Genomic DNA, 15,909 nt, shown 5'->3' with positions numbered 1-15,909 from the left:
GCGCGGGCGGGCTCGGGGGAGTCTGGGGCTTGAACTAACATAATGAATGATTATAAAGTTGTTTTATTCTTGAGTATTTTCTTCTGGGTTCTTCTAATTTGTTCAAAGTTTTCTAGTAGTATTTCATTCCTTAGGAACAGCCCCGTTCGTGGGTTTGCGGGCTGCCCCAGGGGCAGGGGGCAGCGCCCGCAGTCTGCGGGCCCGGGACGGTCGGAGCCGGACAGAGTCCCCTGCAGCCCAGGGAGGAAAGACATAATGTTTACCAAGAAGAAGCAAAGCATAATTGCTGACCATCTAAAAATGTTAGCTTGAAATGATGTGACCAGCCCTAGAAATGCTTCAGCAACAACAGACAATCCACTTCCCTATGCTGGATTCAATTGATTCTAGCCTGGTACCATTCTTTCTCTTCCTTCACTTCTCTGCCTCATTCTTTATCCTTTTTATGTATGCTATGTACACAACACATGCAACAAATACATCAGAGGAATCAACAAGAAACTCACTTCTGAAGTCTTGAACCATTCCAAAGGAAGAATGTTCCATCCACTGAGTAAACTAGCCTTATGCCTGTATTTAAATAGTTTTTTATTGTAATAAGTACAATTAATTTCCGTTTTTGAGACAATATAAGAGCAATACTGTTGTTTTTAAAGGCGAAAGGATTTGTAATTGCTGCAGAAGTCAAAAATTCTTCATCTTGATGATGTCATTGCTAGGTGAACACTTGCCTTTTAAAAAATATCCTGTACACATTTTAGCATTAGTATTTGTATCTAAAGATTCATAGGCCAGATTGTCTTCTCACATCTCATAAAGCTACTGCTTGCAGAGGAATTATTCCAGATTTGTATATGCATAGATGAGAATCAAAAATCTGCCCATCTGTTTTAATTTGGAATGATTTGCTAAAAGATTAACTAGGTGAAACCTCTTAATAAAAATATTACACAATATCAAGCTCAAAGCCTGCTGGTCTGACTTTCATGACAACAGATTTCAGGGAATACCACCACCCATGCCAGGTGTACCAAACGATCCCGTTGTCTGTCTTGGCAGCGTAGGGACCTTTGTAGTACAAACCGTTCAAGTTGGCAGAGTGACACCTGGTGGGAAAGAAAAGGGAAACAGCGGTGAGAGCTCCCGCCGACACGTTTCAAGCATGTGTCGTTTCTGTGTCAAAAATTCTGCCGTGTTGAAAACAGCTCAGTTTGACAGCTGCAGAAATTTGCACTTATGGACTTCTGTGTGCCTAAACAATAGCAGTTTAATTAGGGCACAACTGCAAGTGTTCTTCCCTTTGAAACAAAAGTTCTGCTTGTCCTTTCACAGGTTTTCTGATGTTACTGACTCTCAGAGTTTTTCCTGTGCTATTCTTTTGAGTAGGATTTAATGATACCGACATTTTCTAGTATATTGTAGTATTCAGTTTTATGTTAGGCTTAACACAAAAAAGAAGTCAGTGCAAGGTAGTGAAATAACACTATTAGTAACTAATTTTCATTATCCAGACAGACTGTCACTTTAAGAGGAGGAACTAGCCTAGTAGGAGTCAGCTATCTTTAGTAGTTATGTAGCACCAACTACAAGGTATAAATAACTGACAAGTTCTGCTGTACAGCCACTTCTGCAAAGGAGTCATTCTTTTGTCCTGGCCAATCCAATATTTAAAAAAAAAAAAGGTTTTAAAGGACAAAAAATGGACACAGTTGACTAAAGCAATTTGTGATTCACTCTTAATGAACTCCATGGCATGATACCTGAGTTTTATGCGACTTGAGGTCTAAATATTCCTTTAAATCCATAAAAGTTCTGATTTTATGGAAAAGAATTCAAATATAGTTGCCTTTTCCTTTTATATCTTAGCTTTCCTCAAAAATGCGAAACACCCTTTGTCTACATGTGACTTTTTTTCCATATCTCTCAAACATTCTGCTGACACACTATCCATGCAAATATAGTAAAAATGTATTAAGGTACATAGTTAATTGTGAAACATTGAGTTAATAGCTACATCCTATTAGCTGAGGTGGTCACAGACTAGTTATGGAAATAGAATTTGGAAAATGAGGAGTTAAAAACAGAAACAAAGGATGACACAACAGAAACAATGGAGTTGATCCAGCCTGGCAGCTCCTGCCAAGTGAACTGAGGTCACAGTGAGAGAGTAGTATGCTTCCCTGAGCTGTATTTTAAACCTCTCTGTTACACAGCTAGATTGCATAGTTATTCTTCATAGCTAATTTTAGCTAATTAATTACAGGAAAGAATATAGCTGATCTATACAGCTAAGGCTACCAGCTTTATCCTTTCTTTTTGAATGGGTTTTTTTGAATGTAAGTAGAATTGTAAAATTCTTTTACTGAAGTCTATTTTTAAACAAATCTTCCTCTCAGTCCAGTCACTCTCACTGACAGAAACTGTGGACACATCACCATCTTCATACAGAAGGAATAACAAGAGTGAGACGCTGTGAACTGAGGTGCAAAAAATGAGTCTTGATAACCTGGTACTAGTTTAGCTTGTCAGATTATGGGCAGGGCTGCCACATCTGGTCGAGTGCAATGCAGGAGAAATGCAAGAATGAAGCACAACAGGGAAGCAGCTACAAACCCTGCAAGAGCTACTTGTGTAACGACTAGTTACCTTAAAGGAGCAGAATTACCTTCTCCTTACTGCCTGACAACAAAGATGACCTATGGTAAATACCGTTATCACAGACCAGCTTGAGCTGTGTGGTAAGTGCTGTCCCTTCTAAGGCAAGCCTCAGTCTTACCAGCACTGAGATCTCTGGTAGAGGACAAGGGCATGTTGCAAATAAATCAAACAATGCCAATCCTATCTTCTATCTTATGTTATTATTGCATGCATACACATGAAGCAGAACAGTTGACAGTACCTGTATAAAATCAAAATACCTGTTAAACCACCAGCCAGCCTTCTCCTCTTCGGCACAGTTCCCTTCATAGTTGTCATTATCCATGTCTCTAGTACTGAATTTCATTCCTCGATGATCAGCCCACCATTTTACTTCAGGATGAAATCCACCAGTGAGGGAATCACCAGCTGTCCCAGAGTATTCACCACAATCCATCTCATAAGAATGCTAATGAACAATGTGAAGAAAAGAAAAAAAATTCCCATGTGTATTTAGCCCTTAGCATGTTAGAGAATGAAACCACAAAGACGAAAATAGTCTGTCCCATTTGCTACTATTTTTATGCTAAGAAATGTCATGCCACTTAAAACTGTGTACTAGATAATGAAGTGCTGTAAAGGTGCTTACCAAGGGTAAAAATTGTCATTAACCTTATGTAGAAATGACATAATAAAACAGCAGAGAAGGACTTGGGGGTGCTTGTCGACACCCAGCTGAACATGGGCCAGCAGTGTGCCCAGGTGGCCAAGAAGGCCAACAGCATCCTGGCTTGTATCCACAATAGTGTGGCCAGCAGGACTAGGGCAGTGATTCTCCCTCTGTACTCAGCAGTGGTGAGGCCACACCTCGAGTACTGTGTCCAGTTCTGGGCCCCTCACTACAAGAGGGACATTGAGGTGCTGGAGCATGTCCCAAGAAGGGCAATAAAGATGGTGAAGGGTCTGGAGCACAAGTCTTATAAGGAGAAGCTGAAGGAGCTGGGATTGTTTAGCCAGGAGAAGAGGAGGCTCGGGGGTGCCCTTATCGCTGTCTACCTGAAAAGAGCTTGTAGTCAGGTGGGGTTCAGCCTCTTCTCCCGGGTAACAAGTGAGAGGATGAGAGGACATGGTCTTATACTGCACCAGGGGAGGTTTAGGTCGGACATTAGGAGGAATTTCTTCAAAGAAATGGTGATTAGACATCGGAATGGACTGCCCAGGGAGTGGACTATCCCTAGAGGTGTTTAAGGAAAGGCTGGACATGATACCTAGTGCCATGGTCTAGTTGCCATGGTGGTGTTAGGTCATAGGTTGGACTCAATGATCTCAGAGGTCTTTTCCAACCTAATTGATTCTGTGAATATTAGGGCTAGTTTGCAGTATGCATTAACAACTCAGAATGTCATGTACCGTTATTGCTGGTAATATCAACAAAAGTGTCAGCAACTGCTTTTATCCATGGCTGCTAAACCAATTGTTTCACAAGTTTTACAGAAAGTGTGAAATTATTTTGTCAGTGTAAACCACTGTTATTACATATTTGAAAATTACAAGCATGCGTAGAAAGAAAATATGATAATAAGATTCTGCTCAAAACTTTATGAAAATTAGGGAAACTATATGTTTATTGTCTGTCTACAGAAGTCACATTTTCATTAAAACCTTGAGACATTTAACATTTTATTACCTCTTCTCCTGCAACTCTGAATCTTGCATATTGTGCAAAACGACGTTCTCCTTCAAAATCAGTTAGATCAATTCTTAAAGTGTAATTCCCTTTAAAAAATAACAACACAAATCTCACTACTTTTCAGAACTAAGTATTACAGTAGAAAATAACAAAATATTATGTTTTTATCATGAATCTCTTTCACCACAGCATATTTTATGGGATTTTATCTTCTTTCATTATGCATCTTAAAGCATATCTTGCCATTCATTGCCTTAATTCACCTGAGTCAGCTTAGAAAATTGTGCAGTTATTCCCATACAGATTTTCCAATGTGAAAAAAAATATCTAAAAATGTAAAAAAAAATGGCCTTACTGGATTTATATTTTAGTAAAGTATTTGAGGTGGTAATGAAAGGATAGTGAGAATCAATCAATAAACATTCACCTAAGAAAATTAGATTTTTATACTCTGAAAATAAGAGTTATACTAGGATCATATCCTGGTGGCACTGATTTCCATATGATTTATGTGGCTAAGTCAATGGATAAGTTTTGTGTATGCAGCATTCTACAACAAAGCAGAGGTTAGCTTAGATTGAACAATTATTAGAAAGATGGAAATAGCTTTCTATGACTGGCCTGATCAACAGGACCAGCCTAGAATTACCTTCATGTAATAGCCCACACAGCCACATAATGCTCTGACTAAATGAATGGGTATAGTGTACTACCTGGCTCTGAACTGTTAGTGATGCTGACTGCAAAACGGATAAAGACAATTCTTTTAAGGTGTACTCCTGTCTACTGTTCCCTGTTTCACAGGGACTCTCTGTAGCCATTGGCCCAAGGGCAGTTTTGAACCTTTTGGTAGAAAATGTATTCAAATGTCTTTTCTTTTGAAACTTGGAGAAGTCCATGAAGTCTAACAACAGAACTCAGGATTTATGCTAACAAAAAAAAGGGCAACAAAATACGTCCCAGAAAGAGCAAAGAAACAGAAACAAAAAGGCTATTGTTTCAATACAAATCTTACCTTGATTAGTCAAATAATGAAGATTTTTATTTCCGAGCCAATATTCACCATTTTTCAAAACAAAATTTCCAAAGCCTTCTTCATAGTCAGCCCAGACTCTAAAAAGAGTATAAATTACTAATTTATCAAAAAAAGCAAGTTTGTTTGGATGTTCATTATACAGTTTACCTGAAATTAAAACGTTTTTCCTGATTAAATCTAGGGGGTCTAAGTGAATATGTAAGTGTACCACAAGCATAGTTTCTTTATTATCTGTGATTTGATCAAGCTGTGAAACTCCTGCAGCTGGATACATAAAATTGTAAATTCAGGTATTAGCTAGCCATTTCCAGCTTCGAGTTCTTAACTGATTCTAATTTTTTTAAAACTAATACTGGTGCATCATTTCAACAGTTAATGTATATACTGAAACATTGAATCTCTTCCCTGCCTACAGTGGCTGTGAAATACTTTCACAATGGCTTTGGTTCCATGAGGTGTTCTCATGGGTCAAAAATATAATCCATTTCCCTGATCAAAAGCAACCTACATCAGTCAGTGGATGAAAGGCTGTGGACACACAGCCATAAGATAAAGCAGTTGCTGCGACTTAAGGAGCTGGTAGTCTCTGGCAAGGGAGAAGAAGGAGGGTTGTGTGGGGGTAATAATTGTAAGATGCTACAGATTGCTTCTGTAGCTTGTCTGACCATGTGTTATAGAAGTTCTAAATACAAATTTTCTTGGCTCATATTTTCATTTCTGGAGACTTCCCAAAAAATGTGTGAGTCTTGGCAAAGGCAATGAGGTTAGGTGTCCACAAATCAAGTTCTCACTCATTGTATCTTTCCTGGAGGCATTTTACCATGAGCTACAAACTCCTTTTTGGTGGGTTTCTCTCATACTGATGGTATTTTGGTTCCATCAATTTGCTTACACTTTACAATTTTAGATTTTTACTACTTGCAAAAGACAAGGTAGTCCTTTACGCATCATTAAGGGTCTTTGTTCCAACAATTGTTAATGCATTTGACATTGAAGTGTCCTCATGTCAAGTGCACAAGCTGTCAGAAAAGACTAGAAGAGATGTCTCACAGAAGACAGCCAGAGCCAGAGACTGAATTGGTATCTCATCTGGGAGGTTGTCCCACAGAATAACGATTCCTCCATTTAATCTGGGATAGCAACTTGTTCACATACTTCTAAAGTTCAGATTTAACTTAGCTCCATCTGGTTTAATGTTTCTCCACTTTGTTTCCAATTTTAATGACCAAGTCTAGTACCTACCTATCAAAATCCTGGCTGCCATCAGAACGTCTCTGAAAAACAGTCCAACCACCTCCTTCAGACATGTCACAGAAGGCAAGAAATTCAGTGGGACTCTGGGCAGGTTTCATCTTATAAAATCCACTTTCCTTATGGCCATCACTGTAGATTTCTGCACAATCTGTTCACAAAACATTCATTGCACACAGCTTTTTTAGTCCTATACTTGTGACAAAATCAGAAATCAAGTCAATACAGTAACCAAGTCATATCATGTAAAAATCACATGTGAACCAGGTTAATAAAAAGAAAATACCTCTGCAAACACATTTCTATTACTTTGGGGCATTTTCTTGTATTTCTGTTGCTTTAAAACTTTATTGAGCTGTAATTATTTTGGCACCTCTTTAAAAGATTACTTTTCCACCATAAAATATTCTAACTTTTGTTTTCATCTGACTGGCAAAATGATTCCTCTGTTTTAAGTGGTGCTACTTTTAATTTTCAGTGGTATTATCCACATTAGAGTCAATTCGAATAAACTCTAACAGAAAACATGATTTAAATAGCAGTTGTCTTTCTAGGGAATGTTTGATTGGCTTATAGAAAATAGCTTTCCTTGTCTATTAATTTCTTAGTAAGTTAACAAAACACAAACATATTTTAATTTTTAGTAGGTGTATATAGTGTGGAATTTCTCAATTTCTTAGTAATTCTCAAATTATCCAGCTCTGTTGATATCAAAATGCTACAGCAGTTTGAGTGCAGTAATGTCGTATGAACAGGGAAAAGCATTTTCCAAGCTATAAGGAAAGTGAAAAAATAATTAGAAAATAAAATCAGAAATGGCAACAAGTTAGATCTGTTATTTACATAGCATTTTAAGAAAATAAACTAAGCCATATACTAAGAAAGGACCAATACCTTTCAGATAAATGTGGGTTTAATAACCTTTTCCAGTAACAAATGAATAAGTCATAATAATAAAAAAAGTAATCCAGGGTGCTGAGTACATAAATAAATGCACAATTAAAATTAGAAGTCAGACTTATAATAGCCTTTAATTGCCTTTATTGGCGCTTTATGATATTTGATGCCTTGATATATGCTGTGATTTCATCCATTTCATAATATTGTTAATTATTTATTGCTAATATTCATTGTTCACTGATTGGTTTTTATTTATGTGCTATTGATAAATCAATAAACTGCTTCAATCTTGATTTGACTTACACTATCTGACATTAACAATTTCTCCCTGCATAGCAGGCCTAGGTAAAAGATGAACACTGTGTTTTAAACAAACATTATTCTACAATGACCTTTTAAAATGATGAGTCAATGGGCCAAATTGTGCTAAAGATTCTGGGTGTCATTACAATGAATGGAAAAGAAAAGAATAACTTCATTTCTAACCTGAATACTGTCTTTTTCCTCCCAAGTCAATGACACTGTTTTCTTCTCCTCTGTCACTGTACTGAATCTCTTTCTTCTGTAAAAGCTGTGTAATTTTTAACTGCTGCTGTTTCACACGATGTTCCAGGAGCCTCACCTGGCCCTGAAGTCGTATCTGCTCCTGAAAACATTTCTGTGAATCCTAGAGAGGAAAACATATCTTACTGCAAAATCAAAAAAAAATTGAGACATTTAACATGTGACACAAAAAGCCAACCAACCAAATCATAAATAAAATTTAACTTGAATAAAACACTTTGGTCACAATTTCCTATGTTGACTTCCATCTCAATTCCTACCTCTGTTTAAATTTATTTCATATATTACAGAGGGTAATAAATGAAAGATATATATTACAAACATCTACCTGCTTTGCAAAGAGACCTTCTCTTTACTGCTCATTAACGACCAGCCTTCAGTGCAAACGTGGAGAGGGGACTTTGAGGAAATCCACTGTAGTACAGACTCTGACTTATCCTCTATCAAAAATGTCTCAAAAAGTATTATCATTCCTTAGAAAAACTTGGTATCTAAATTCAGTATGACACTACTCCATATACTGCCATAAAAGGTCCTTTCCTTTGAAACAAATTAAACACAAGTCTGCAACAGGCTGTGTCTCTAAATATTATTCTTAAATTTGCATTTAAAATAGATCTTTTCTTATTGTTTACTTAAAAAATGTGAATTAATTCATGAAAATGAAATACTAACTCTGAGCTGATTCTCATCTGCTTTACAGACAATACATTCATTATAAGGTGAACAGTAATATGTTTACATTACACAGAGCAATTTCCTGATTAAAAAGAGGTTTTAATGAGGAAGTGAGAGTAAATAGGAAGTGCCTAGCCATACTGAGTAACTACACTATAAGAAAAAAAAAGATTGAGCAGAAATAGTTTTGAAAGTAACCTACATATGGAAAGTACTGGTATCTGCTACTTTGCTTTCTCTCCCTGATTTCAGCCTCTTTCTGTCAACTCCAGTCAAATCCCATTACATTTTGCTGCTAAACCACAATTCTCATATTTGGAATTCCACACCTATTTTTCCCTTGGGACAATCACAAGGTGTCTGTGCAACTTCAGGGTGGTCAATGCAGCTTTTAGATCTGCAGGTTACCAGACTGTTCTTTTAATGTGCTACTACACTTTTTCACAGGATAACTCTTCGAAAATCATTGGATTAATATGGATCAAAGTTATATTACAATGTTGAAATACTCAACAAAACGTGAAGTGCATTGTGGCTGTTGCCCAGACAGGGGTGTCCACCAACTGAAACCAGACTGAACACAACCTGTTCTGTTTCAGTCAAACAACTGTTTGCACTGCATTGAGAAGAAATTATCTAAAAACTGCTGACAATTCTGCTCTTGGGCATGCAGCCCCATATTTAACCAACTGATGCAATTAATGTGCATTCGCAGCCTCTATTTCATTATTGTGTGAATTATTTAGCAGCTAGGGACCTTCTATTGAAATGAATGATAGAAATTAGATTCAGAATACTTTATGAAAACTAGAGCAATGAAAAAGTTTTATTTGAGGTGTTATTTCCTATCCTTTTAGAATACAAACTAGCTCCAAAGGATCTTTATATTCAGATTAGTGTTTTAATGAGATTAAAATGTGAAAACTTAGGGATAAATTTCAGAATGTTCCCAGGTTTTATGCACGGGGTCAGCTAAAGACCACAATATTCCAAATGAAAATTAATTTAAAGAAAGCATTTAATTGCAATGCCTTTCTCAGTAGGCTTCTGTAAAATTTAGCAGTATTTTTCCTCCACTGAGTAGAAGTGGCTACAGAGGCAGATGCTTCCTATTCTGCCCCTATAAACTACTTATCTTAACAAAAGGCTTCCATAAGGTAATGTAAGCCATAAACAATGATGGTTTTCTAGTTGTAAATTCAGCAACCACTTCCACCTAGGCAGGTATGAATCAACAATTCAGACTCTCAGGTCTCTGCTATTTAGGACCTGAATATCAAACTAGGAAGGACAGCCAAGACAGGCAGTGCAGAGTTGGTGAGGTTAGAGGTATTTTAAGCAGTCAAGTACGTGTGATTTTGTCAGGGTTTTTGTTGGTGAGGCAGAATACACAGCAGAAGGTTTTGGGAGCTAGAAAGTGAAGGAGCTTCGATCATTGTTTCTGAGTGTGGGTTACAATGTAGTTACATGGGAACAAGCAAGAATATGAAGCTCTGGATCTTGTTTGGGGAAAAAGTTGTATGGCAAGTGGACAAGGTAGAAAAGGACAGAAACATTCTTCATCCTGAGTGTCAATGACCAGAAATACTACTGCTGCAGCCACTGCTTTAGGAGTTCCTGGGGTTTGCCTTTCTGTAAGTATGCTGGTCAAAATTAAAGGTGTTATTCTGAGTTAGCATTACTCCTGAATGGTAGTTTAGCTGTCTTGTTTGCCTTCTGTACAATGTGCCTCTTGAGGCACGATGTGATACCTTTTTTAGTAAACATATATTGTCTCCTCTTTCATGTCAGATTTCTTTCTTCAGTGCCATTGCCCAGTCATTTATCTTCCATTTTATATTTATGCATTTGTTTCCACTTTCCTTATTGGAAACTTGCCCCCACTGAACATCATTTGAGGTTATTTCCCCATTCTTTCATTTTTGTTATGAATTTTAATCTTTTCTATCAGGAGTTCTGCCATCCCATGTAGATGAGATGCATTGTGAATGCAGTGGAGGACAAAGTATGCAATAATTAGAAGAAACTCTATAGACAAATTTAATTACTAGAACTTACAGAGCTGTCAATGACATCCATCAAGCTAGCTGCAAGGACAAAATCAATCATTATCAAAATCTTAATTTTGGAAGCTGTGAAGTAGAGGAACAAATTAAATACTAGTTAACTTAAACATTAAAACTAAATATTTACACTTAACATCTTAAATTTTATTCAAAAGAATCTATTTAACCTGTGATTCTTTACTTGTAAGTTGTAAATACAATGTATATTTAGGCTTCATTACAAATGCCTAAAATAATCTGAACAAATACAACTTCAAAACCCAGTAAAACCAGAATTTATCCTTTCAGGCCACTTTTTATCAGAGCTCTCCATGTGTTTTAGGACAGCAATTCAAGATTCAAACTCATACATTTTATTGCAATACAAGACTAAAGCAGAAAACATTTTAAAATGAGCTGAACAGCAGGGCAATATTCCTTATTAGACCTTTACATTTGGGAGACAACTCCCTGTTATATTCAAGTAATTAAAATCTCAGTGGGGCTAGTTGTCCTTGAACTAAAGATGTAACTTGTGTGCACCAGGAGAGGATCAAGATAATGTTACTGTTATAGAGTAATTTGGGGGGAAAATGCATAATAGTTATCAGCTTTTATTCTAACAGTGACAAGGATGACAACTTTCAATTGACCGCTATTAGCACATGCTAATCACTGTTTAAACCAGAATATGTGTCCACTCTTTTTTCTACTTATTAAACTGAATCAACTAACTACACAGAATCGTAGAATCATTAAGGAAAAGACCACTAAGCTCGTAGAATCCAACCATAGCCTAACACTGGCAGGTCCATCACCAAATCACGTCCCTAAGCACCACATCTACATGTTTTTTGAATGCTTCTGGGGATGGTGACATGTTAAAACATTTGTGGTTAGACAAAGTGTCAGACCTATAATAGAGGTCAGTATCAGCATGTGCTTATTGAAACATCAACTGTACAAAAATTTCCACTCATGTTTCTGCAGGAATTAGTATAAAACCCCAGTGGAACTTTTGCAGATTGTGTTTTTTACTGTACAAACAAGGTGCTTATGAGAAACGTCTTTTAAGTCATGTAAAATTGGACAAGTACAACTTTATTTTTACCAATGTCTGAAAACTTCATGCAAGAGTACAAATTACAGCCAAGCCAAATTTCGGTTTTCAGCACCTACCTAGAAAATATTTATGATACTTTTTAAAATTACAGTCTGGTTTGAAAGCATATTTGAAAGCTGCGAGGCCTATGTGTATCAGTATATAACTTGTTATACCACTTCTTGCACAGGACTGATGCAGACACGAAGGATTGAGGGTACTCTGTACCCACTGACTCATGTTACAGACAGCTCAGAACTCTTTTTTAGCACTTTGGACACATACAACATCTACCATTAAGCTGCAAAGCACTATACTAAGCTTATGTTTCTCTCTTAGGATTCCAAAGAAATCCATTGAAAATTGCCTGTAAAATGTTTCTTGAGTAGAAAGAGCAAATGAAAATCTTAGGTGAAGTTATTTCTATGTCATAAAAACTTGCCTGTAAAATGTTTCTTGAGTAGAAAGAGCAAATGAAAATCTTAGGTGAAGTTATTTCTATGTCATAAAGTCTCTGAATTTAAAGCTGTCAGTTGTTTTTCATGCTAACCAAATAAATGTTATATTATTTGAATTAAAAACTTTACCATAACTCAATGGAACAAGTCCTGATATTGTTTGAAGTGGTAAATCCTAGGAATTACAGGTTTAAAAGATGAACGTGTGTGTGTGTGTGTGTGTGTGTGTGTATGAGAAATCTGCAAGAATTGTCTGGTAATGAATTCTGCTATTTAGATTTCAGAGGTTTCTGCCAGGATAAAACATGCACTTTAGCCTTATAACAGTAGTAATTCTAGCTATTGCAGCCACCTTTGTTTTGAAAGCAGCTGTTCCCATCTGTTGGGATGACACTGTCTGTGCCAGGAGCAACCAAAAGAGTCCATTAGCTATCTGGATAACCTGCAAATGATCTGTCTCTGGTAACTGCTATCCTGACCCCATGCACATTTTAAATATGTTTTCTAGGAGAGAAGGGACTATATTTTTTTCACTGGAAGTTTCATATTTAAGTGTTCTGCTTCATCTTCTGTAATTTTTGTTATAAAATCACAGTGTTCTCCCTCTCATAATATTTGAACTGTTCAATCACGATTTCAGACTCTGAATATCTGAATAACACAATCAATCTTCAATGGGCTGCACAGCTTTACAAATACAGTATTCTTTTTTTAAAAAAAGTCTAGCAAGTAAATCTTGCATTGTTCAGAGGAATTTATGCCGTTGAAAAAAAAAATTAAAAAATAGAAGACTATGAGGCACATAGTGAGCTACTATGAGCAAGCTGCACAAAAAGAACAAAGAACTGAGGAGTGTAGACTGTGTGCAGTTGGTTTAGTTTGTCACCTTTAGATGAAGTCACCTTTCTATTTAAAGGATGTCTCTTTCTAAAGCAAGTTCCTCTTGTGGAGACTTCATAATGGCTGCACTTGGAAGACGACTTTGCATGTATCAGCTTTAGCACTGAACTAAGACATGCTTAAAAGATGTATCAAAAATACAATAACAGTCTCATAAATTTCTAAATTTGATGATTTGAATACATTGGTCAGGGTATTTTAGTCCTGGGGTTTCATTTTTAAGAAAGCAAGCTGGACAGTAAGCTCAGGACGGAGTATTGATCCTGTAACCACTCACAATAGGAGTTCATTATGATTGTTAAGACAATTAAGAGGCTTATAAAGAGGGAGCAACTGAGAGCTCCATTTGGCAGATCTATCAGTCAGAAATGGGGAAGACTTTGAAACAGAGAAGACACAGGTAAAAAAACCCCAACAGAGTGGACCTTTAGTAGGGCTGAGGAGACCAAAATCTTTGTGCTGGTGTCCTCCAAAAAAAGGGGAAAGGGAAAAGAAATTAGGAAGATACATGAAAACTCAAGCTCTGAAAGGAAATAGGTGACCTAACAGTGTTTCTCTGACTCTGTCACAGCCCAGCAGGGAGACCCAGACAAGGGGAGCCAGCAGTGCTGATCCCTGACCTTGCAACTTTGAGCCAGTTTCTCAGCAGGTACAAACTCCTGTAGTTCACCTGGTCCCACAGTTGCAGTGACATGAGATTCACTGAGTGGTAAACCCTACAGTGACAAGAAAATTGGTTCAAACCACCTTCCATACACTACTTAAATCGACAGGTTCGGTCTTAGAATTAATGTGGGTATCTGTTCATTTAGTTTTTCACACTTCTACCAAAAGTTTCAGTGATGATTGTATTAGTAACAGTTCTCTGAAAATGCACATCCATGCTCTTTGGTAATATGTAAAGTTAAATTTCTGTTCGAGGTAAGCTTAACATCTTGCTCTAGGCAGATTCCTTTGAAAGTCAGTTTCTTAAACTAATTTCTTCAGTCATTTACAATTTACCCTTTTTGTTATACAGCTATTTGCTGATAAACATTCACGTACAATGCAATAAAAATGTTCATTCTAAAAAGCTCTGCAAAAAATTACAAAACTTAATCCAAGTCACAGATGAACCCGAAGAGTTAATAAGTGCTGAGAGACTTCCAAGGCTTTGTTATAACATCTGTGTTGATTTAACAAAAAGAAAAGACAAAAGAATTGTGCAGGGGCTATCCCTTTCAGGGAAAATCTTAATCTCAGACAGTAGACATGGATTAATTATCGCATATCTGACAGAGTGAGAAAAGCCTGGTGTAATATTTTCAGGTTGAAAACACAAGCCCTTAGAAGTTAGCTGAAAAAAAAAAAGAATCACTTTCTGTTTTAATAAGATGAAGTTTAAGGGCAACACTTGTGAAACTTTGAAATTTTATCCATGAGATTACTCATTTACTATTCAAAGATTACATCTGGAATATGCACTTGCACAGCTGTGCAGAAATTGTTCTCCAAAGCTACGGAATAAAAATTCTAGAAAGATACCTCTTTCCTTCTCCCTGCCTGGGCTTTCTTTACAGGCGACACAGACAACAGTCCTATGTTCAAATTTTCTCTAATTTTGATGTGTTTTTTTTCCCAGGTCTTTCAATAGCAATTTACTAAATCAATTAGAGGACATTAAAGAAATTCTGTGCTATGAAAATTTTGAGCTGTCAGCCTGTTCTTTTGTTTTTGAATTCTGGTGATGGCAAAGTAGATGGAATACAGATCCCTGTTTCTGCTGGCACAGTGTCAATAAGAATTGCATTGCTAATAAGTACAATAAATATGAGATAATCTGCTTAAAGGATAGGTAAAGACTAGAAATATTTTTGTTTGCTTTCTTAAAATTCAAACTGGTTTTAATGATTGAAATCATGCACAAATTTAGCTTAGTTTTAATAAGGTGGTGTTAAAAAAATTTCCCCATTTTCCTCATCTGAAAAATGGACAATAATTCATTATTTGATTTACTTTTGGATTTTAAAAGCAGCCATGTTCATACAGCCACATAGTGAACAGAAATTTAGAAACTACAGATTTGAATATTAGGTTTATTAACTACCTAGAAATGTAGGAAAACAGCTAGATCCTGGCAAAACATTCATACACCATTAGCAACATTACACTACTTCTATGGCCTTCAAAATATATTGCTTTTAAACCAGAACTATAGAAATTAGCCAAAGTCTTCCTTCTTCCCGTACAGGTACCTAAAATGTTTACCTTTAACCTCTGGACAGAACTCAAAGTTGTTAAATCTTCTTAAGCTGATGCAAAGAATTCCAGAGCCCTTCCCAAGCTGCGATTGTTTTCCTATTAAAATCTGTAGAGTTGTGGCTTACATCTGCTATGAGTCACTGGGCTGGAATGTTACTGGAAGTTGCAGCTATCAAGACTAAGTTGCAACATAAGAAGGAGATGACGGTAATTCTGTGCCTAACACAACAGTTCTGAAATAAAAATGGACCAAAAATAACAAAAGGATCATTCACTGCTCTGATCCAGGAAACTGCTCTCTGCATCATATTCACCTATATACTCCAGTGCTTTCCATAATCAGAGCCTAAATCTCTTCAGAGATACATAGAGACCTTCAGAGGTATAGAGAGAGCATAACTGACTTG

General features: G+C 36.6%; 1 protein-coding gene across 1 annotated transcript; it reads right to left on the bottom strand.

Moving 5' to 3' along the window:
* Positions 1-946: 946 nt before the first annotated feature.
* Positions 947-15,585, bottom strand: FGL1 (fibrinogen-like 1). The gene is made up of 8 exons (XM_009080099.1): positions 15,509-15,585; positions 10,815-10,888; positions 8,001-8,181; positions 6,606-6,765; positions 5,343-5,440; positions 4,325-4,413; positions 2,919-3,106; positions 947-1,106 (listed from the first exon to the last, which is right to left on the bottom strand). The coding sequence occupies exons 2-8, from the start codon at positions 10,863-10,865 to the stop codon at positions 947-949; spliced, it is 927 nt and encodes a 308-aa protein (XP_009078347.1). The 5' UTR covers positions 10,866-10,888; positions 15,509-15,585.
* Between the last annotated feature and the right edge of the window lie 324 nt (positions 15,586-15,909).

The sequence above is a fragment of the Acanthisitta chloris genome, unplaced genomic scaffold, assembly GCF_000695815.1.
Source record: "Acanthisitta chloris isolate BGI_N310 unplaced genomic scaffold, ASM69581v1 scaffold7588, whole genome shotgun sequence".
In the NCBI taxonomy this organism is placed as follows: domain Eukaryota; kingdom Metazoa; phylum Chordata; class Aves; order Passeriformes; family Acanthisittidae; genus Acanthisitta; species Acanthisitta chloris.
Note: the sequence above shows the minus strand (reverse complement) of the source record. Positions and strands in the feature narration are given on the sequence as shown.